The sequence below is a fragment of the Hipposideros armiger genome, unplaced genomic scaffold (assembly GCF_001890085.2).
Source record: "Hipposideros armiger isolate ML-2016 unplaced genomic scaffold, ASM189008v1 scaffold_41, whole genome shotgun sequence".
Lineage (NCBI taxonomy): Eukaryota > Metazoa > Chordata > Mammalia > Chiroptera > Hipposideridae > Hipposideros > Hipposideros armiger.
The window spans coordinates 1593817-1617834 of record NW_017731391.1 but is presented as its reverse complement, the minus strand read 5'-3'; the positions used below and the strand labels follow the sequence as shown (position 1 = coordinate 1617834).

The window sequence follows — 24018 nt, the reverse complement described above, 5'->3', positions numbered from 1 at the left end:
AAAAAAAAAAGCAATGGTAGGTTTCAAGTAAGTACGGAAAGAGATTTCAAGATGCAAGAGAACGTCTTCATGGCAGGTGTCCACCTCATATTGTAAGAAGAGCTTTTGCATATGAGAATGTTGTCAATGTAATTTCAAAGCACTAAGCACTGTTTTTAAAATACTTAAAAGGCAATAGAAAATTAAGTTTTTCTGCTGTGTTATTATTACAAAAGGGACTCTTAAGAATGTTAATTGTTATAACCGAAGGCAATGTAAGAGATTAATTTTTGTGTTATATTTGTACCAACTTCCCTTTAATTATTATAACATTTTTAGATTTACTTATATCTATGTACACCAAATTATTCTTCCTGATGCCGTTATGAAATAAATACAGACAGCTGATCTCTGTAATGGTTGTCAGAAGTGGAGGACAAGATGGGTATCCAGCTGTGTTAAGAACTTTAATATATTAATGCTAACCCTGTTTCTTAATATCTTGCTTGTATCATTAGATTACTGTGCCCTGCCAGTTCACAGATATTTTCTGCTTAAAGTCTTTGGGGAAAAGCAAATAGTCCCGATTATCTTTTAGCAAAGGTATATTGCTCGTTCTATTCAACACTGATGTTTTTAATAGAATTCCTGTTGCCCCACTTCCTCCCCGAGTTTCTCTTTCTGGAAGAGCTGCTCAGACCTCCCCTTTTTCGGTCTAGCTGTCCCATGAGCCTACTCCCAGAGGGGAACCTCCTAGCCCCCTTTCATTCAGGAGGAAGAGGTGAAACAATAGAGGCGACTGAACAGGCACATGTATCATTTGTCACAGCTTAACAAGAGGACCATTCTTGACATTTTTTTACTGATGTCTTCTGTGTTGAAAGTATTATAGAAGGTAAATGAGGCTGAAACCTCCCAGGTTTTTTTTTTTTTTTGGTTTTTTTTTACTATTCTTTTACTGCAGTATCTCAGAGCCATCAACACTGACTTCCACATATCGCCAATTAAGATCAGCCTCTATACCATCAATTGGGAAAACTGAATGAGAACTGATATGTCAGCAATAGATGCTGCTTTTAACTTTAATTTAGACTTTTCTCTCTCTCTCTCTCTCTCTCTCTTTCTCTCTCTCTCTCTCTCTCTCTCTCTCTCTCTCTTTTCCACTCCCTCTCTCCCTCTGTCCTTCTCCCCTCCTCTTTCTCATACTGTGCATGTGTATCTTCTTTTTCTCTTATTTGATCTTTCCTCTTTCTCATCTCTCTTGTGTCTCCTTTCACTCTTTCCTCTCCCTTTCTCTCCATGCTTGCCTCCCTCTTTTTCTTCCTCCTCTTGCCCTGGTCTCTGCATCCTCATTTATTCTCTTCCTAGGCCTGTCACTTCCTCTCCCCCTTCTTCCCCCGCCTCCAACAATGCTGGCGGAAAGATTGTGTCCTGCGGATGATATATTGTATTTTCAGTACAGCTCTCTGTGGCGTAGGGGCTACATTATATAAACTCAGGGAATGCATTGTTCCCACAATAGGAGCTTTTGTTTCTAGCGTGATGCCGCGGCTGGAGACCCCCACTCCCATTTCGTTGGCTGCACCTGCCTCCCCCATGGATGTGGACTGAGAAAGAAGAGAAAAGAGATTAACGTGAAGATTAGGCTTCTGATACTTTATCTGCAGGCAACAGCAGGAACTTTTACTACTACTATACACCCTGCTGAGTGGTTTATTTGAAACAAAGATAAGACTTTCTTTCATTTGAAAATGTATTCTCCTATACTCACAGCACTTTGTAAATATTTCTTATAACACTCAAATTGTTATACCATGACTTACTTCTGTTACATATCACTCTTGTGCGCACCTAGAAGCATAGGGATCACATCTTACTGGTTTCTGAATGTCCCCCCTTTCACACAGTGTCTAGCACATAGGATGTGTCCCCCAATCTTTATAAACTAAGTACATTATAGGCAATACAGCCATTATAAAGAATGAGAAAGAATAATATGTACATGTAGGAATTATTTGTATTTATATACATTGAGTGGAAAACACGAAGTTGTGACTCAAGTGTCAGATCTCATTTGGACAGATATAATTATGCCCCAGAAGTGTGCAAACTACATCATTAACCAGAGTTATCCTCTGGAGAGTGACATTTGGTGAGAAAAGGAAGGCCTGCAGGAGGTAGAGGGAACTTGTTACTTCATATGCGCTCACTTGTTAGAATTTTGTTTTCTGCAGCATCAAACGAAGCTGACAAGTGTCAGTTTGGCCACTCCCTGCCCCACTCAGATAGATGTGCTCCCTGCGAGACTTCCCAGGAGACGTGCTCATCTTTCTGTCCTCCACCTCTCATCTCGCCTCTTCACCTCAGCTCTAATGGGCACCTTCTGTCTTCTTCAATGCGCATCACTGCCGGTTAATCCCTGCTTGTCTTTCCAAACTTCCTCCCTCCACTTCCCTTTCTTTACACCAGCCAGCCCATTCTTGGGTGGGTGGGTGGGTGGATGGATGGACAGACAGACTGACAGATGGATGGGTCAATTGATCCATCCTCCCTGGTCCTACGTCTCTTCCAGTCACTGCTCCACCATTCTCTTTCCTTTATATGCCAACATCTCAAAAGTTATACTCCTCTGTTACCCCACTTCCAAATCAGTCTGCACCTTTTTCTAGTTACTGGACTTGGGATTTCATTGTCCCCGCAGTTTTCCTGAGACTGTTTCCACAAGAGGTGGGAAGCGTGTGCCTGACTCTGTGTTCCAAGATCCTTGGAATCCTATGAAGCCCCTCACCACTGCTCCCACTTAGGGGTATGATCTCCACACTGTGAGCCACAGAGTTCTGTTCTGAACTTGCTCTGCTCATTTTCTTTGCAAGGGCTTGTTGGTGTTCCCATGGCCCTGGGAGGCTCCCTGGGGCTCTGTGGCCTGCTGACCCCCAGTGAGGCTACAGTTTGTTAGCAATGAAATACTGCCCTAAAGCTGCTTTCTCAGGCCAGACACTTGCCATGGCCCTGGGCCCTGATGCATGGGAGAAATTGTTGGCCCCACCATTCTTTCAAGGCTGCATAAGACAGAGCCCAAAGCCGGAAGTGGAGCAAACTGCTCGGGTTTTCTTTTCAGATCCTATGGCCGACAAACCCCTCTTAGGGGATGTCCTGTCGTCACCCCAGTCTTCACACGTCCCCAGCCCCCACACTGTCTTTACCCAGAGTACCACCCTTTTCTCTTCATTTACCTCAGAAATGAGTGGGGATGAGGGCAGGGCCCTGTGACTCTGAACCAGCCACATCCGCCCATGATGGCCCCTGAGGGCACTATCTGTGCAGAGGACAATAGCTGGGAAAGCAAACCTGCATTTCTCCTCAGAGCGTTGACCCGAACAAGAACGAGATGAGGGAGCTCGAGCCATCTCTCCAGATGAGCTAGGCCAAGAGATATGCCTTGTCTCCTTTTCACCGTAGATCCCCCAAGGTGTCTCTCAGTATTTTATCTGGGATTGAAGAACTCCAGCACAGAGGGTACCAGCCAGCCAGAGAGGCCTGGACCCACCCTGCCAAGGCCTCTGTGGGTTCAGCCAGCGGGAGCAGCACTAGGTCAGCTTCACCAACCACCTGGGAAAGAAAATTGGAAGGAAGAATGGTCGGTCCTTCTCCTTAAAGGGAGAAGCCCAGCCTTCTCCATGCTCTAGAGAAGAGCCTCACTGCCTTTTCATCCACTCACTGCCATGGTGGATGAGAAACTGTCCTGTTGGGAGTTAGGAGAACAGCACCCCTCATCCTTGGAGTGGAAAGTGAGGGGACAGAGAAGAACCCCCTTTCAGGAGAAGAGCTGCCTTCTCCTGAAAGCCATCACCATCCCTCAATCACTTAGACCACGACTGTCACCCTTGACTGGCCCCGTTCATTCTCCACATTCAGGTCATTACCCCTCCTCTCCATGGAGCCTGCTGCGTGCTGGGTCTGAGCTTACCCGCACTGCTGCAACTGGTCTCACTGGCCTCCCCACTGGCACTGGTGTAGCTTCTGTTCTATTGTCTACTGATGCCAGGATGGTCTTTGACCTCACTGCGTCTTGCAGTGGTTGCACCACCTCCAGAGCCTGGAAGATTCTCCGGGGTCAGTCCAGTCCTCACTCTAGCCTCGTCTCCCATTGCAGCCCCACCACCAGGGTCTGTGTGTGCAGGCGTGTGCCCTGCTCCCCTCAGCCCGTCTCATCTTTGAGGGTCCTGGCTGCACCCTGCATTTTGTGACCCCGTGCCTCTGTTTACCCTTTTCCATCTTCCTGGATATTGTCATCTCCTTCCTGCTCCTTTATATTCAGACTCCTGGCCGTCCTTAAAGATTCAGCTCCCCCATTACCTCCTCAAGAAAGTCCCTCCCTGCCTGGGAACTGACCACTTCTTCCTCTGCCTCCTCTCTCCTACGTACTGAATATTTATCCGTGTTAGTCGTGTGGCCTAAACACTGTATTATACTTATTTGTTTACACTTGTCTTTCAACTACACAGGGAGCTCCCTGGGGAAAGGGATCATGTTTTATTCATTTTTTTAATTCCTAGCTTGTAAAACAAAACTTGGCATGCATTCTCGTGTCCTCAAAAAAAGAGGGGAAGGAGGGTTTGTACGAATGAGTGTGAATGTGCTTTTAAACTATAAATTGATATACTCGAACAAATGGAAGTTATTGTAGCAACCACAGCACCCCGATGCAATACATGGCATTTGGAAGGCAGGTTTTTGGATAGATGACTGCATTCTAGACAAGGTGGAGGGGTTGGAGGAACAGAAAGAAGATGCTTCCTCTAAAATGAAGACAAAAAAATCTTAAATGTCTTAAATGGGAGTTATAGTAAAAGACTTAGAATTTGGAACTGCTAACAAGAGAAATTAGACCAAAAAGAGTAAACCGTAAAAATCGCTAGGTGGAATTTTAAAATGTGAGCAGGATTTAGAAACCAAACCCTTTTGAATTTGAATCTGAATTTGAATTCTATCCCAGTTTCTTAAGCATCTCTGCTGGATGGTTATCTAGACCAGGGCCTCTCAAACTATCAATCATGATGGGTGTGTGTGCGTGTGTGTGTGTGTGTGTGTGTGTGTGTGTGTGTTTGTGTGTGTGTGTTTTCCAGTCAGTCACACATTGGCACTTTTGTAAAATACAATAAAAAAAAAAGAATTACTAGACAAATGAAACAGAAGCAATCGGACACACAAATACAAGTCCAAATTTGCCACTAGATTCAACAGATCTCGTTCTGTTAAAATGCTGTAAAAGTTTCTATAATACATGCTTACTCTTAATGTATGTACTTAACTTCTTGCCGGTCAGTAACCAGTGGTTTGCAAACTGGCTCCTGTCCATTTACCACATTCCAAATAGCACCAAATTAGACTCTAGTTGGATATTTTCAATAACAAGGAGTGGAAATGTTAATGAAAAGAGGAAACTTATGTACAAATCTTACCATAAACTAAAAATTTAGTTTTCACTTACAGTTGACATACAATATATTAGTTTCTGGTGTACAATGTAGCGATTAGACGTTCATATACCTTCGAAGTGCTCACCCTGATATGTCTAGCACCCATTTGACGTGGTGGAGATCTTAAGGACATAAACTGATAAATACTTTAAGGCAAAACTTGAAATTATATAAGAAAGTTATTCAGATGGTGAAAAGTTCTTTTTTGCATGTGTATCCTCCCCCCGCCCCCAAGCAGAGTGAATTCTTGGTCCTCTTGGAGAATCATTGTTTTCAGTGCAAAAGTTTTGAATTGACCCTTCGTTGGTAGCAGTAGGGTAGCCATAGGCACTGAGATCAAGCCAATAAAATTAATAAGCAGGATGACAGGCTCTAATAAATTTCATTGGTGTCTTTACTCTATCATTTGAGCACAGAATGAACTGTTATTACCACTGTACTTCAGACCTCTCATTTTGGCTTGAGATGATTACAGCTGCTAATGCAGAGCATGCTACAGTAGTTTTCAGTAACTGGTTTAGGGTTAAAGTATCATATTTAAAACAAGACTTAATTATGATCGGTGAGGGGGCGGGGGACAAGTTGTGGCCATATGACTTTGATCTGTGTTCTAGAGTGGCCTGCAGAAATCTGGACTCCTGACGATGTGTTTTCTCAACAATTTCAGGAAATAAGCAGCTTTTAAAATCTGGTTTCTCTACACAGAGTCTGGGGTTTTGAAACGCATTCAGTTGGCAATGGGCCATCACTTGTTGGACCTGGGCCATGGTTCCTTGTCTCTCAGCCCAGATGAAATTCTTCAAGCCCCCGTAACTCAATCTTTGCCTCACGTGAAGAATTTAGTTTCAGGTTTCGGCAAAGAAGAAACCTTCACACTTGGAGTGAGAAAAGGGGTTGTTCGTTTTCTTGTTAAAGCCCATTGCCGTCAGCCAGGTGAATTTGGCATGCGAACATCATCATCTCTGTCTCTCCCTTCATCCTGCTGTTTGGTGCAGGTCATGCCCATCCAATCCTTCTGGTTTACTTTGTAATATCACACCCGGCCATATCCTTGTATTCCGCCTGTTTAATTTTGGGTATGATACATCCTTTTAAAGTGTTAATCAAAATATTAAGCAACTATCAAATATAAGCAGTCAGTGCAAGTTAAATATTAGCCCACCCTTTCGTACCATGTGTAAACTTATGAAAATATCAATGAATGCATGTCTTTTGTTGTTGTTGTTTTGAGGAAGTGTAGGTTAGGTTTTACATGTTCAAAATGTACTATCAATTCTAACTTTTTTTATTAATATTTCTTATTTGGGCACTACCTGTGTATCCTATGCAGATACTTAAGCTCCTTGTAATTGTTCCATTCCTAAAAGCTGGGAAACTGGGTCTTGCTCTTGTGGAATTTTAACGTCAACTACCCGTAAACCTTGTGAATCAAATTTCTTATGGAGATAACCACTTTTTTAAGAAGAAAAGATGTTACCACAAAGCTTATTTTTTTTAAACATTATGAATTTTGGTTCATGCATGACAATGATTTTAATATTTGAAACACTAGAATGGAAAGTTGTTTGTTGCCATCCATGAACTGGGCTACTGAGAAAGTTAGTGATGAAACCCTGCCTGTTTTTCCTCCACAGAGCATAAAGCGCATGAGAGAATGAATGTGGTTTACTAAAAGAGAAAAAGCAATGACCTGATGGTTCTTAAATTTCAGTTTCGCCTGTCTCAATCCTATTGTGTTTGCGATTGGACTTTGGAATGAGGTCGTAGTGCTGGGATTTTCATGGTCTGGCTGACTTTCACAGGGTTACTTTCTGTAAATACTGCAGAACGCCCTGCGACGTTTGGTAGAGGGCCATAGGACATTGTTCAGCCCAGGGCAGGGGATTGTATTTATTTTTCATTTTACGTTATTTCAGCTGTTTTTACTTTTTTCTTTATTATCTTGCCTCCTACAGGGTTCTTTTTTCAAGCATTGCTGGGGGAGGGGGGAATTTTCAAGTTACGAACTTTTTAGCACACAGGGGTGGAAAGCAGTTTCTCCTCTCTCAGCAGTTCAAATAGCTTCTAAACCACGTACATTTAACCCACTGTGGATCTGAGCCCCAATTAGCTTTGTTTGGGAGTTGTTTCTGTGTTAAAACATTTAAATCATTTCAAAGTTTTCCATGGCTCATTACCATAGCCTATTAGATAGCATAAATGAGTTATGTGTTTGTTTTTTTAAAATCAATTGGTATTTGTAAAAAAAATTAGTTCTGTACTTTAACAACTGATAGCTTTCTGACTTCAAGTCTATATTTAAAATAATTCTTTCAGTTTCCAGTTTTATTGAGATATAATCAACATGTAACATTGTGTTAGTTTAAGGTGTACAGAATAATGATTACACACACACACACACACACACACACACACACACACAGTACAATGATTACCACAATAAGTTTAGTTAACATCCATCATTTCACATAGTTACAATTTTTTTCTCGTCATGAGAAACTAAGATGAATATTTCTGGTTTTCCACTATATGAATTTTAGAGTATCTTTTATCATATAAATCAGTCATGGAAATAGCAGAAGATGCTATCATGCCAAAACCCTGATATTGGTAACTGTGGTCATTATATTTTCCATCTAGGGAAGCTTTAATACCTTTGTGGGGGGAGGGGAGTAGATAATTAATGTATAATACACTCCCTTTGCTCAAAATCCCCATTCTATAAATACTATCGTCATTTATAAAAGATTCTGTATTCTTATAGCAGAGCTAATGAACACATTAGTGTAATAGTTACTCAAAACTGATATGAAAGCTATACCTTGCATAACTCAAGATGACTTGGAGGAGGAAGCAGTGTTTAAGACATCTTTCTCATTGATTTCACAGGATTACCTTGACTGCATCAGGGACCAAACGAAACTTCCTCTGGGGACAGAAGAACGATCAGCCCTTTTTGGAAATATACGGGATATCTACCACTTCAATAGGTAAGTGAATACTCATAAGATTGTTCTCATATAGGAACATTATGAATTTCTCTCAAAGGAATGTGGCCTAGGAAAACTTTACCTGTAATACCTGATTTGACTTCATAAATTTTTGTGGGCTCTCACACCATGAAGCCTTCCACCTGGAAGCGTTATTGTTTGCATAGGAGTCACATTTATTGAATATCCCATCCTGCTCCCTCCTGCTGGCTCAAAGGAGAGACCTATTTGTCCTGACAGAGCAGTGACATCTTTCTTCCACGACACAATACAAACAGGGCATCTGAAAATACAGGCTAGTGGCTTAAGTCTGCAGCACCCCCACTTTCAATGGATTTTCTGAAAATTTTCTTCTGCCTCGGAAGTGGGCAGGACACAGTAAACACACAATAAGTACTTTAAGTCATATGTGTATTAATTCAGATGAGTTAATTAAAATTAAAAATGATTAATTTGATTCAAACATGTGTACCTACTTGTAGCAGGCACTGGCCTTAGAAAATTGCCCAAACAAGACAGACAGGGAGCTGAAGGGGATGGGGCAAGCGAATCAGTTATTGTAACAAAGTGTGATACATTTTGGAAGACCAGGTCGTAGGCAGGTAAGCTCACAGACTCGGGTTTCCAGCATGTCTGGGTTTGCATCTCCACTGAGCCATGTAGATGCCCTTTGGTGGGTCTTTAACTGGAGTAGAATAACTAACTCCCTCACTTCAAGTCTCTGCACAAATCTTCCTTTTTCAGTGACACTTAATGGGCACCCACACACACACCTTACCTGTTCTGCTCTTTTTCTCCTGGCATGGAGCAATTTCTAGGAAACAATACGTTTGACGGTTGGGTTTGTCCCTCCACTCACAGAATACTCCCCAAGGACAGGGATCACTCACTCTGTTTTGTTACTTACTACCCAAGTGCCCACAATAGTGGCTGACCCATAGGAGGCGTCAGAACTTTTGTGGAATGAACGAATGAATGAATGAATGAATGAATACAATATCTACCTCATATGGTTATTGTAAAGCTTCATTGAGTTGAACCACCTAAAGTGCCTAGCTCAATGCCAGCACAGAGTCAACACCAAAATATTAACCAGTGGTGACATTGATTTTGTTATAGTGAAACCCCATTAGGAAGTTCTACAGTGTGCTGTCATTGTGTGACTCAGCCACAGTGCACATTTTAAATCCTCCCCACCTGTGCATACTGAAATTGGTATGGGTGAGCTCCTGGCAGGCAGCGTCCAGCTCTCCTTTACCACCTTTGAGTCCCTAATCTCTAGCACAAGCTGGGCCACTGGGAGACATGTTTGTTGAATTGCATCAACCCATCCCTCAATTTCGAAAGCCTAGGATGTCAAAAATGCCAGTGTTGCCACATGTCTCTCATTTGCTTCAGTAGACTGTGAAAACCAGTTTGCATGTTCCAAGACGGTGGTTCTCATCCTGGGCTACACACTGGAATCACCTGGGAAGCTTTTAAAAAACTATTTGCTGATCCTGACCCCAGAAATTCTGCTTAATTGGCCTGAGGTGGGGCCAGGCCGACAGGATTGTTTAAAAGGTCCACAGATGTTTGTAATGTGCAGCCATGGTTGAGAAACACTGTCTAGATCAAATAAACACAATAATAAGAAAATAGAGAAAGGACATAGAAAAGCTGAGTTGGGGAATTTAGAGTCCGCATGTTCATTCACAATGACTTGGTTTAGAGCAGACCCCCATTTAGCAGTCACTGATGATAAAACCCTTCCAGTCCCTGAGTGGCCTCTCCTTCCAGAACCCACGAGTGGCACTGTGACCCCTGAGGAGGGCAAGGCCAAGGTGCTGGGAGGTCCCTGGCCCACGTTTTCTGGTGGTTTGGCTGTAAGCTGCTGGTCATGACTGTTTATCTAGCACTTACTTCATGCTGGAGGGAGGGAAGCCATAGAGCTTCATGGGTATGATCAGCTTAAATGCCTCATCCGGGCTTCTCTGAATCCAAACCCCAGGCGTTTAGCCACACTCCCTCCTGCCAGAGTGCGGCCCTGCTCTTCAAGCCGCGGTTTGTGACATTGTGGCACGCTCCAGGAAGGGTTCTGTACTCCCTGGAGTTCAAATCTTCTTGAGTCTCCTCACTTAAAGAAGAATGAAGTAGCCGCCTAGGCCAACAAGAAGGAGCCTTGGCAGTGGAGCCCAGTCTGCAGCGGCTGGAAGACTGGAAGACCTTTATGTGCCTGAATGCGTTCTGTGTTCCTTTCTCTTTGGTATTCTCTGAACGAGGAAGTGAGACACATCTGAAATAATCTGGGTCACAGTGGATGAGTCACTGATGATGGTGTGTGAGGCGTCAGTGTAGTGACACAATTATATGTGACCGTGTCCTCGCCTGTTCCTTTAGTAGATCACATTTGTATATCCTGCACATGCTTTATCTGATGGAGTCCTCCTATCAGCTCTCTGAGGCAGAGGGGTGCCCGTCTTACAGACGGTATACACATCTGACAGACAAGGAATCAATCACGCAGTGTAGATAGTTCTGTGCTCAGGGCATAGAGCTAGAGATCCAACCTAGCCGATTTTGAATACCTAGTTTTGTCAAATCTCTATCGGTAATATTATTCTATTATTTTTATTTCATTATTATTATTTTCAAGAATACCGTCTTGTTAAACTTTCACAGTTAAATTGTCTGTACTATTTTGTCCCTATTTGTTTTTCTTTCCTTTCTCTTAAATCTGGAGTCTAAATTCAGAGCTCAAGGGCCTTTGCCATTAGATTTGGTTACATAAGAATGTTGATGTGACTTTTTATGTTAATGCCTCTTATGAATCCTTTATTACATACACCTACATCAGTTGATTTCAAAGATACAACTGTCTGGCAAGTCCGTGGTTGGGGCTTGAAATAATTTTAAAGTTTCTATTATTAGTTCAGGTCCAGGTTTTTCAACATATTATTGTGATCAACTAAGCAAGATTTAAATCTCTAAAATTCAAGAGAGCAAAAAGGAAATGGTTTTATGCTAGCCTGAAAAATTCAGCTGACCAGATTTGTTTTTCAGGAAGTATTTCCAAAATACAGAAAAGCATAGACTAATACAATAAACACCCATGAACCACTTCCACCCTATCGAAGCCTTTCTTTGTGCCACAGTTGCTTTAGAAATTATTTGAAGCATAAAGACGTTACAAATGATGGTGAAGCCCGTATGTACTCCTCCCAGCTGCACTTCACGGGGGAGAAGGGCAAGCAGACGTGCTGGTAAACTAGCTCTTCAGGGTGAGGACCAGGGAGAACCTGAAATGTATGTTGTTTGCCAGTTTCTGTGGTGCAAACACTCTCATCACAGCAGATTTCAAGCTACTAACAAGACATCCCTGAACATGGAATGAGGGAGCGATATGCGGAATTGGCTCAGAAGCCAGTATGATCTGGCTCAGTTAACCACTACAACTGTAACTGTACATTATCCAAGACTTGCGGTTTCATTCCCAAGTATGATTTTGATGCCATGACTATCTATGTATGTATTTATTTAAAATATGTAACATGGGGCCGGCCGAATGGCGCGTTGGTTAAGAACTGGCTTGGGACGCCAGAGGGCCCTGGTTCGGATCCCACATATGAGGGCCAGTGACTCTGCCCTCTACAGCTAAGATGCTGAACAACAGCTCAACCTGGAGCTGGGCTGCCTTTGGTCACCGGCGATGGCGTAGGCTGCAGTCCCCTGCTGCAGTGGGCTGCCATAAACTACCATGCGTAGCCAGCAGCCAGCGTGAGCGGCCAGCAGCCACCATGAGCGGCCGTCCAGAGGCCAGCAACTGAAGTGAAGCAACGTCCTCCACAACTAGACTGAAGAACAAAAAACAACAGCAACTTGTCTGTTCCCCTTCCCCGATTCCCCAGCACTGTTCTCCTCCCCCAATTCCCCAACAAAATCTTTAAAAAAAAAAAAAAAGTAACATGTTTTTATTTATTTCGAACATGGCATAACTTGTGTCAATTTTTTACAATTTTTTTTTTCACTCAACCTTGTTTTTGAGATCTATAGCTTTACTTGGTTTAATTGTTGTTATGTAATATTCCATTGGGGGATATATTACTTTGCATCTTGCTGATTGCAGTAAAACTGAGAGCATCTTTCCTTGTTTGTTGGCCACTTAGATTTCCTCTGTGAATTCCTGGCTTATAGCCATTGCCCATTTATCTGTCATATTGTTGCAGAGGAGTTCTTGATGAATTCTGGCTAGTGATCTTTGTGGATTATGTGAGTTGCAAATCATCTCCTAGCATGAGGCTTGTCTTTTTTATTTAATTATGGTTTCTTTGAAAAGAAGTTGTATAATTCATTAGAATGACTACACCAAATAAATATACTCTTATAGTATATGGATTCTGTGTTGTGTTTAAAAAATTAACTCCTACGCTCAGTTCATAAATTTACTCTATTTTTTTCTACAAGTCTTAAAGTTTTGCTTTTTACATTATGTCCTTAATCTAACTAAAAATGATGGACGTATGGTATGTCAGGAAATCCAAATTCTTACTTTCATATGGCTAGCTGATGGTCCCATTACCCCTGGTGGAAAATACATCCTTTCTGTGCTGATTTGTCGTTCCACATCCCTTCCATGTATATATGGGTGTTTACATGTATATATGGGTGTGTCTCTGGGCTCTGTAGTCTGTCTTGTTGATCTGGTTTTCACCCCTGCACCATAGTATATTGTCTTAATTATTAAGCCTACATTGCTACTCTTCAACATTGGCTTAGCTTTTCTTGACTCTGCACTATCAAGTGATTTTGTTTTTATTAGTTTGTCAACTTCCATGAAGAACTCTGTTGGGATTTTTATTAAAATTATATTTAATTTAATAATTAATTTTGGCAGAATTGACATCTTTACAATATTGAGTCATCCCATCCATAAACATACATCTCTTTAATTAAGCCTTTTAAAAATGTCCTATAATAGTATTTTATACTTTCTCCATCACATTCATACATGTAACTTATAAAAATTAAGTTTTGATATTAGCTAGAATATATTTTTTATTTTTTAATTGGTTATTATTATCATCTAGGAATGCTTTGATTTTTATATGTTGATACTGTCTCCGAATAAGTTTCTGAACTCTCCTGTTAGTTCTACTAGGGGTTTATAGATTTTTTTGGATTTTCTATGCAGACGGTGGTATCTGGAAATGAGATTTTTTAAAATTTATTTATTTATTTATTTTTTGGTCTTCCTTTACAGTTCTAGCCCTTATGTTTTTTTCTTGTCTTATTGCTTTGGGTAAGTCCCATCATACAATGTGGATTAGATGTTGGCATCCTTACTTTCTTTCTGACATTAGCAGAAGTGCTTTATATATTTTGCCATTAAGTATGATTTTTGCTCTGGGATTTAGATAAACACTTTTCCCTATTTTGCTAAGGCATTATTGTAAATAAATATTAAATTTTACTGAATGTTTAATATGCCTTTAAGAAAATTAGCATATGATTTCTCTCCTATTCATAATGTGGTAAATTATAGTAATAGGCATGCTGATTTGAATTATATGTACATTACTGGAATAAACCTTACCTAGTCATGATGTTTTACATCTTTATGTACTGATAAGTTTGATTTGTTTGTATTTTTTTAAGAATATTTTTCATGCATGTTCATAAGTAACAATAGTATATAATTTCTTTCTTTGTACTGTCTTTGTTCAGTTTTGGTATGTGACTATATTTAAATTGCTATTTACAAGCTCTTCCAACATGAGACGTTTCAGAATACAATTATGACTTCATTTTTGTTTTCCTTTTCCTAGACAAATTCCCCTTTCTCTCATAATCCCTATGATAGCCTAGATATTCAAGTCCCTGGTTTGGTGTCTGGTAGAAATTCCCAAATGGTCAGGAAACTAGGTCAGTCGAAATAAACCACTTTCCCCATTTTAACTTGCCCCTAAAATCCAAAAACCTTTTTTTTTTTACTGCCAACTAAAGAAGAAATGCCAACTGTTTTATACAGCATTGCTCTCCCAGAAAAAAGAATTCTCTAAAACTGTAATTTAAATCTTTAAGAATGAAGACTGAGGAAATAGAGACCGTTCTTCCATATTGAACTTCTATTTTAAAATTATTTTTTAGCAAATTAAAATCACCGAAGCTGTCTTCCTTCTTCAAAAGATGGAGTAAAAATTTCCCTTTTCCTTCAACTCACCTTCTTTGTTCAGGATACCAATGTGGAGTCACTACCATGTGTAAAACACTGGGCTGAGTCTAGTAGTATAAAGATGAATGACACCACTGTGTATAGCAGAGGCAGTAAGTCATCTCATCAAGGATGCTTTGAGAACTCTGAGGAATATGCAATTAATTTGTCTGAGGGGAATAATGAAAGCTTCACAAGTAACGTGTATGTTAAGACAAAAAACTATTTGGGCCATACTTTTTTTTCTCCCTTGAAATGTAATTTAGAAAGTGAATCATGTAACAATAAGGCAGTGAAAGGTGGGGGCACTTTTCTTTTAGTGCGTTTTTACCCCCACCAAAGTGTCTTTAACTTCTACACGATGATAGAAATATTTTTACCTGCAAGCTTTTTTACATATGGACTTTTCAAGGCCAGTGCTAATGTATCAGTAAAATTAATGGAACATTTAGTGCTGTTCCCACATGCTCAAGTGCCTCTGTGGATGGAACGGGTTAAAATGCCAGTTGACTAAGCTAGGTGGGTGGGAAAAGGAAGTGGTGGTTCAAGTCTATTGCAGACCGTAGCGGGAGAGGCCCCACTCCTGAATCTCATTCAGTGGGAGGCAGTAGAATCTTCAAGGTCAAAATACAGTTTCTGACTTCAAGTTCACCTCAGTGGTCAGGGAAAATTTTGTATGTAATACATTCTGTAAAAGAGAGCAGTGTTTACTTTCCCATCCAAAGAAAGTGTTTACGTTCCCATCCAAATAAGAAAATCTTAGTTTCTTTTTCATAGCCCTACTCAAAAAGGAGGGAATATTTGGAACAGTTTACTCAGGGGAAAGGGAAAATACCCAAAACCTGAAGGTAGGATGACTCTGATTTTGGTTTTGAGTACCAAATGCAATCTCTGAGTCACTCCTTCCTGCTAATGTACACGTGAATTTGTTCATTAGTTACAGTGATGCAATGGGAAACCTATTCCCTCCCCATCAGGCTGTAACTGTAGAAGGCCAGTCCTGTTTCTGTCTTTATGGACTATCTTCAGAGGCTGATGTAGCACATTCCATGGCTCCATCTGTGTGCTCATAGTACCTGGCATATTATTTTGTAATTAATCTTCTTCCTATATCTCCCACACTCCCTGTTAGTCATCAAGCTCCAGCCATACTGGCTTCCTTTCAATACCTCACACAAGAACACACCAAGCTCCTTCTGTCCTGGACTCACAATGGATTTCTTAAAAATGACTTTCTCTTCCAACCATCCCCACACTCAAATCTTACCTCCTCGGAGAGACTTCTATGACTGCTCCAATGCCCTTTCACCTGCACCTAGCCTCAATTGCGCTCTATCACATAGCCTTCTTTATTTGCTTTGCATCATGTAGTGCAATGTCATATTATGTTGTTTTTGTTTTATTTTTCAATAAAACCGATACTTTATTATTTTTTACATAAACATTTCTTATTAAGTGATAATGTACTATGGTGTGTTTCTTTTGTAATTTCATCTAGGATTTTTTTTTTTGGAAAATGGGTTTTTAATATTTGATTTTATTGTGTAAGAATGCTTGATATGAGATCTACCCTCTTAAATTTTTAAGTGTACAGTACATTACTGTTAACTTAGGTACAATGTTGTACAGCAGACCTCTAGAATTTATTCATTTGTTTAACTGAAACGTTTTGCCTATTGTTTAGCAACTCCTCCATTTCCCCCTCCTTCCAGCCCCTGGTAACCACCCACCATTCTACTATCTGATTCTATGAGTTTGACTATTTTAGATTCCTCATATAAATGGAATCATACGGTGTTTGTCCTTCTGTGACTGGCTTATTTCACTCAGCATAATGTCCTCAATTTTCATCCATTTTATCACATATTGGCGAATTTCCTTCTTTTTTAAAACTAAATGACATTTCATTGTATGTATAGATCACATTTTCTTTATCCACTCGTGGACATTGAGGTTGTTTCCACCTCTTGGCTATTTTGAATACTGTTGCAATGAACATGGATGTTGTCCGTGGCAGATGACTAGGTAAAATAGAAACAATGAAATCAATAAGATTAGAAATGCACCCACAAGTCCCCCTCCCTGGGGTAAATACCCTTGGAGAAGGGCTTACAGGTGCATTTCTTAAAAGGATCAGTGCGCAGGAGCATTCGAGTGGGCAGCTGCAAAGCGACACATGGGAGGGCTCATATCTCTTCAGGATCGTGATTTCAATATATTTTTTATGGATAAATACCGCAAAGTGAGATTGCTGGATCGTATAGTGGTTCTATTTTTAATTTTTAGAAGAACCTCCATCCCACTTTCCATAGCAGCTGCACCATTTTGCTTTCCCACCAACAGTGCACAGGGGTTCCAGCTCCTCACATCCTTGCCAACCAACATTTGTTGTCTTTTGTTTGATATTATGTTGTTTATTCAATTAGTCACACTTACCAACCCCGATCAGAACATAAGTGCCATAGAACAGGGCCTTAGTCCATGTTCTTTACCTTATAAGCTCAGTGCCTATAAGAGTGCCTGACACAGGAGGCTTTCAATAACTACCCTGTTGAATGGAGTGCAAGCCAGGTAGTGGGCCAACTGTATATCAGGATGATAGTCTTGATGACAAGAGCACAAACAACACCCCATTACTTCCACCTCACTGTTCCCAGTTTTAGTGTGTTAGAAAAGAGTTATAAAAGAAAGCTGGCCAGGTAACTCAACTGAGGCCTCCTATGGTAGGCAGTACCATGTTGAAGATGCCATGATGCAGAGTGTAACCCTCATCTGTCTTCAGTTGATCAGGAAACAAATCTTTCGATAGATGTGTTTATAATAGAGTACAGGACTGAGGTTCAGAGATCTAATACTAACCCCAACTGTGTGGCCATTAATTATTAGCTGTGGGTCCCAAGGTAAGCCAACTCCCTTTTATGAGCGATGGTTTCCTCACCTTAAAATTAGGGGCTGGGACTGGTAGGTATCTAAGCAATCTCCCAGCTCTGTGGTTCTTAAGTAATGATTGCCAATCATTCATTTACATGTGAGCTTGACTTAGAGTCTGGGTGGGTCCCCTGAGACACTTCCTCTTACCAACAAGTCCACTCTGGGGATGAAATTAAAGCTCAAAGGGGAGCTTGATGAGCATAAGATTTAGGACACAGGGAGTTAAATATTGTCCAGGAGTATTTCTATTAAGCTGTGAGAAGTAACATGATGAATTCTGCTCAAAATTCTTCTGTGCCCAGAAAGAGGATTTTATATTGAGAGACCAGGACACAAAGCCTACATCCAGAGCACTTATTCCATCCTTCGGGAATGGAAAACACTGGTCCAGAAATGTCGCTTCTTTGGACTGTTTGTATAGGAATATTAGGAAAGCGTGTTTGAAATTGGGACTGTTCTGAAATCATGTATTGAGAAAAGAGCCTTTCAAAGTACAAGGTAGATCAGTGGATTTTAAAGTAACAGGGTATATACAGCACACTGGTATGGTTTTAGACTCCAACAAACCTCAAAGAAACTACCAATTGAGTTTCAGTGTAATATCCAAGAAGGATATCCATACTTATCTGAAAGACTGTTAAAATATTCCTTCATTTTCCAATAACATATGAGCGTGAGGCTGGATGTTTTTTTCTATATACTTCAACCAAAATAACAGATTGAATACAGAAGCAGATATGAGAATCCATCTGTGCTAAGGTAGACATTAGAGATTTGTAAAGATGTAAAAAAAAAAAATGCTACTCTTATCACTAACTTTTTTTGGTTTCATGAAATCTAATTATCATTTGCAAAAATGTATTTAGTTTAACATATAATTAGATTTATTATTAAATGGATTGGCCGATTTTAAAAATTGTTGTAATTTCTAATCTAGGAAATATCAATAGATATAATTCACATAAAGAACCCTTAAGAATGTAAACAGACTCTAACACCAAAAGTTTGAGAACTGCTGCCTTAGAGTGAGCAGCACCCTATGACAAGCTGTGCTTCTGCACAGAGTTTATGGTCAGCATTGTGGTGTCTCACCTTCAGATAAAAAAGGACAAATGAAGATCCCTGGATACTTGGGGAGAGCCTCTAACATGAATGTCAGACCCCAGAATGATCAGAAAAGGGAGCTCCACAGAAAACAACAGGAAAGAAAAGTCCAAAATAAAAATAACAACAGCATCATACTTGGAGATAAGAAAAGATTTTATACCTATAAAGTAAGAACAGAAACATCCAAAAAGGTTATTTTAAAAAATCACTTTGAAATTAAAAATCAGATTAAAAATGAAAAAAAAATCAATAGGGATGGAAAATAACATTGAAATCTCCCAGAAAACAGAACAATAAATGAGAAGAGGGAAAATAGGAGAAGAAGAAAAAGAAAAATTAGAGTATCAGACCAGGAGATCTAAAATGTGATAATAGAAGCTTCAGTGAGAGAGAGAAGAGAAAACGGGGGTGGGGGTGGAGGGTGGAATATCAAAGACATAATTCAAGGACACGTTTCCTTAGCTTTTTGGTCTTAGGATCTGTACATGCTTAAAAATTACAAAGGACCCAAAAAGTTTTTTTGTTTATGGTTTATGATGTTTTGTTTACTGTGATAGAAATTAAAACTGAGAAAATGTTAAAAACTCAATTTATTCAATAATAATAATACATCCACAAATTTCTAGAAAAATAATTTTACTATTCTCACTAACATTTTTGGTGTGTTAGAATTGTCTTGTATATTTACAAATCTCTTTACTGTCTGACTTACTAGAAGACAGCTGGATTCTCATATCTGCTGCTGTTTTCCGCCTATTAGGCTATCACAAGTCATATAGCTTCTGGAAAAGTCTACTGTGCTCTCATGAGAGAATGAGAGTGTAGTGTCTAAGTATTTTTTAGGAAAATGTGGCCTCTGGAGCTCCTCAATGGATATGAGGAACCCAGGAGTCACTTTGAGAGCTGACATTCAAGAAAATTCCCCAAATGTTCTCATTGGCTCTATGCATGAAAAAGACCCACCCCAAAGCCACCCATCACAGAATTTCAGAATTATGTTACCAAAGAGAAAACTCTTAAAGCTTCCAGAATAGAAAAATGGGTCACACGGAACCTGGATCAGGATGATATTATTCTCAGCACATTGGAATTCAAGAGGCAACATAGTTTCCTGAATGCTCAGAAAAAATGACTTCCAACCAAGAATTCTGTATCCACTGACATTATCAGCCAAGTAGGAAGGGAGAACAGTTTGAAATAAGAAGAGTCTCAGAAAATGCACTGCCTGTTACCCCTACTCAGAAAGCGGCTGGGTGTGGTAATCTCCCAAAGAAGGAAATGGTGTCTAAGAAACAAGGCCTCTCACACAGAAGCTAGGGGAAGGGCATTGTCAGAATGGTGTGGGAGAGAGAACCCAGCAGGCCTGGCGGGCATCCTGTTCAGGTGGGCGCAGGACAGAGGGCTGCAGGAGGGAGGCTACCTGGAAAGAAAACAGCCAACAGATGATCGGATGGTTGAACACAGTGAGACCAGAGTTACACTTCCGGCACAAAGTTGGAGGATAAATTAGCAGCATACGTTGATACAAAGCAAAAAAAAACAAAACAATTTTAATTCCAGGGAAAATATGGTTGTGCAAGAAAGGAAATGTAATTATGGTATACTGCAAGGCTCAGCTGAGAATAATTTACATAGTTCTAAAAATGTAAGCTCTGACTTTAATCAAATTTCATAACGGAACTCATTGAAAAGATGGGAGGAGGGCAGGTTTAAGGAAATTCAAAAGGAAACTGAGAAATAATGAAAATGCAGTATCAACGTGTTTAGAAACATGGATACATACAGCAGAAACAGCTAGAGTTGAAAATGCTTCCAGAGGGTGGCCGTCAAGAGTAGGAAACAATGGGACTGGCCAAGTGGCTCAGTTGGTTAAGAGCGGCTCTGAGCAACAGAGTCGGTCACCAGTTCAATTCCCACGTGGGCCAGGGAGCTGCGCCTGAGCTGAGCTGCTGCTGAGCTGCCAACAGGTGGCAGGATAGCTCAGCTGGTGAGAGCATGTGCTCCTAACAACAGGGTTGCCGGTTAGACTCCCACATGGGATGGTGGCTACGCCCACCCGTAGCTAAGATTGAACACAGCACCTTGAGCAGAGCTGCCCTGAGCTACCAACGGGCAGCTGGATGGCAACTGGACTTGGAGCTGAGCTAGCTGCACTCCCCACAACTAAGATTGAAGGACAACAACTTGGCTGTTCCCCTTCCCCAATTCCCCAGTAAAAATCTTTAAGAAAAAAAAGAAAGAGGGAACAATGCAGCAAACTACTTGTTTTTATCATAATTCCTATAGAACTATTTAACTTTTTATTAAATATGTCATACACAGTTAATTAAAACAAACACTTAACATAGTAAAAAATGTATTAATGCAACTTGTATGGAGTGCAGTTTGGAAACGTGTTAACATTTACACTGAGAATGCCTTTGACCCAGCAACTCCATTGACAGAATTTTATCCAACAGAAGGAAATCAGTTAAATTAATTATAGAATAGCCACACAATGAATTATAGTGAAAGTTACTTAAAATAATGAACCATTAAAAAATAATGTAGATTTACATCTGAGAAAAGGTAGTTCCACCCTTAGCATATCTTTCCGACTTATAATGTTATATTTGTTAGTGTGTTGTTTTTATTGAATGTCTGACCCTTCCGATGGATTCCAAGCTCCAAGAGAGCAGCGACCATCTCATGTTGCTCACTGATGCATTTGCTCTCATGCCTTGCACAGCACCTGTACCTAGACAGCTATTTGAGGAGTGAATGAGTGTGTGTGAGCACCCATGCAGACAGTGACAAACATCTTGAAGACTTAAATGGTAGTCAGGGCATATCTCTGGGTGGGAGAGTTAGAGATCAGACCTGTGTTGAAAGTTCTACTCCAGCATGACCTTGGGCAAGTCCCTTATCCAAGCCTTGGCTATAATGAAAATAGGTCCTCAGTTATTCAATTACGTACAATTCCTTGTAAAGGCCAAATAAACGTTTAAACTTCTAAGTTCTATAAAATGTCCTCAACCATAAGACTACAATCTAATATTTTCTTTTACCTTTTTATTAGTGAACTTCTGCAAGATTTGGAAAACTGTGAAAATGACCCCGTGGCCATAGCAGAATGTTTCGTGTCCAAGGTAAGCAGAGTTCATTTCTCTGGGCCAACCAAGACAGATTCAGAGTACAAATTGTGTCCATGTTAAAGGTAAAATGACTTGTTTGTTCCCTGTTGTGTGAAATTAGCCACTAATCTATCTCACTCTGGTTTTTTGTTTTTGTTTTTGTTTTACCAGCAAGGGGAAAAAAAACAAAACTGTTACTGTCCCCAGTAAGTTAGGAAACGCTAACTGCTAACTGAATAGTAGTCCTGGAACTATATAGTAACCGACTGACGTTACTCATCTTTCCCAGAAAAAAACTTCAAATTGGGGGGAAGGAGGGTTCAGAATAGAAGAATGTTAGATAAAAACAAGTACATATAGAATACCACGAGACCAGTGACAAAAATCTGTTAGAATATAAATGTTGTGTATATAATATATATAGCACCAGCCTCAGTGATATAATTATCATTTGGGAGATAAAGAGAAGCAGAATTAATCTCTTCCACCTTCAAAATGCATCTTCCTTTTCCTCTGTTTTTCTTAAGCTGCACTGATGGTTTAAAAATATACAGGGCCGGCCGAGTGGCTCAGTTGGTTAAGAGATCGCGCAAGAGTGTGAGCTCTGAGCAACAGCGGTTCGAGTCCCAGCCCGAGCTGAGCAGCCGCTGAGCTGCCAACAGGTGGCAGGATGGCTCAGCTAAAATAAAATAAAATTAAAAAATACAAAGAAAGGGTCTGACTTTTAAAGCTTAAATGACAGCTGGTTTGTACTCTGTACCCATGTTGCAAACGGTGTTCTGAAACATACAAGTCAACCTTCTCGACATGCCACCTACTATATATAGAATCCTGTCTTAAGTTTCTCTGAAAAATTCAACAGCTTTTGTTTGGGAAACCTCTAGCAGAAATTGTTTTGAAGCAAAACTTCATGTGATTTCATAAGTTGTGGTTTCACACATACAAAGGTTTAAGCAAAGTTCATGCCGGGACTTTGGGATCAACCGAGAATTAGTACCTCATTTGGAAAACGGGAGTCCAGTGTGGACTTGGAGATGTCCTCCCAGCCCGGCTCAGGGGCCTGTTCCACAGAGTCATTTGTGACGAGCTGTAGATCCAGCCAATGGTTTTGAATCCAAACATAACACTCTGGGTTTTACTGGAGTGTGGTTCCTTCAAGGCAGTTAATGGCCTTGTGTATAAAATGCTCCTGACTGTGTGGGTGGGTGTGGGTGTGTGTGTGTGTGCGCGTTGACTTGTAAAATGTTTGTGCACACATGCTTTTTGTGAAAAGACTCAACTCTTTTCACAAGTTGCCTGTGTCATAATTAATTCTCCTAAAGCATATGAATTTGAAAATGAAGGCAGGAAGAATGGGTAAAAAGATACGCTGAGTATATCAAAGAAGATATGTTAAAATAACCACAGCACATGAACAACATCGAGGCTTTTGGAAACGTTTGGGCTTTTACTGGTAACTGTAATCACAAGTTGATTAAAGACGGTCCAGCATATGCTTAGCTCCGGCTTAATTGTTCACATAAAAGTTTGTTTATGTGCCATGCTGCCAACTCCCAAATCTTATTTTTCATTGTAATATTGCCAAGTTTAATTAGAAGACTGACTTCGGCACTCCACACTTTCCCATGTAAGCAGGGAATTGTGAGGGACTGCTTGGTTCTGGCTCAACCTGCTTTTCATTCAGCACCCTGAAATTTAGAAGATGTTACATTTTCTGAAACACAACCAGCTGCTCCACTCTGGGGAGGGATGGAAAATTGCTTTAATTGAGAGGCCATTAGAGAAAGAAGTAAAACTGGCGGTTGACTTCTGCTTTTATCTGAAGCACTGGGGCTTACACAGAGATTCATCTCTGACCTTGCTCTGTGGTATGTGCAGGTTACAGAAATCCTTGCTGACAAAAGGAGAATACAGTACGGACTTCTTACCTGCTACCCAAAAAGGAAGAACAAGAGGGGCAGAGGCCATTCCCTTGAGGGACAGAGATACAAGATCCCTACAGGGCAGGCCAACCTGTCTCCCATCTGGGCATTTGTCTGCTCTTAGGATGCTAGAAACACCTGGAACAAATTGACCTGTTTCCTGCCTTTACCTCCACTCTCATGTGCATTCCTTACCTTGACTGTCAGCTGGGCTGACCCTGGGAACCATTTACCAGGGAGACAAAGTCTGTTTTCAGAGACCCAACCTCCCCTATTAATGTCGCCCTCTCCCTTGACGCATGGCCT

The 24018-nt window shown here is 40.5% G+C and overlaps 1 protein-coding gene across 5 annotated transcripts in view; it reads left to right on the top strand.

Annotated features, from left to right (window-relative positions):
• PLEKHG1 (pleckstrin homology and RhoGEF domain containing G1) overlaps positions 1–24018 on the top strand; it is a 231116-nt gene that overhangs the window by 164103 nt on the left and 42995 nt on the right. For all 5 annotated transcript variants that reach the window (XM_019638946.1, XM_019638947.1, XM_019638945.1 and 2 more), the window contains 2 exons: positions 8349–8449; positions 21736–21805. In XM_019638946.1, coding sequence (XP_019494491.1) covers positions 8349–8449; positions 21736–21805 — 171 coding nt within the window. The remainder of the gene's footprint in view (positions 1–8348; positions 8450–21735; positions 21806–24018) is intronic.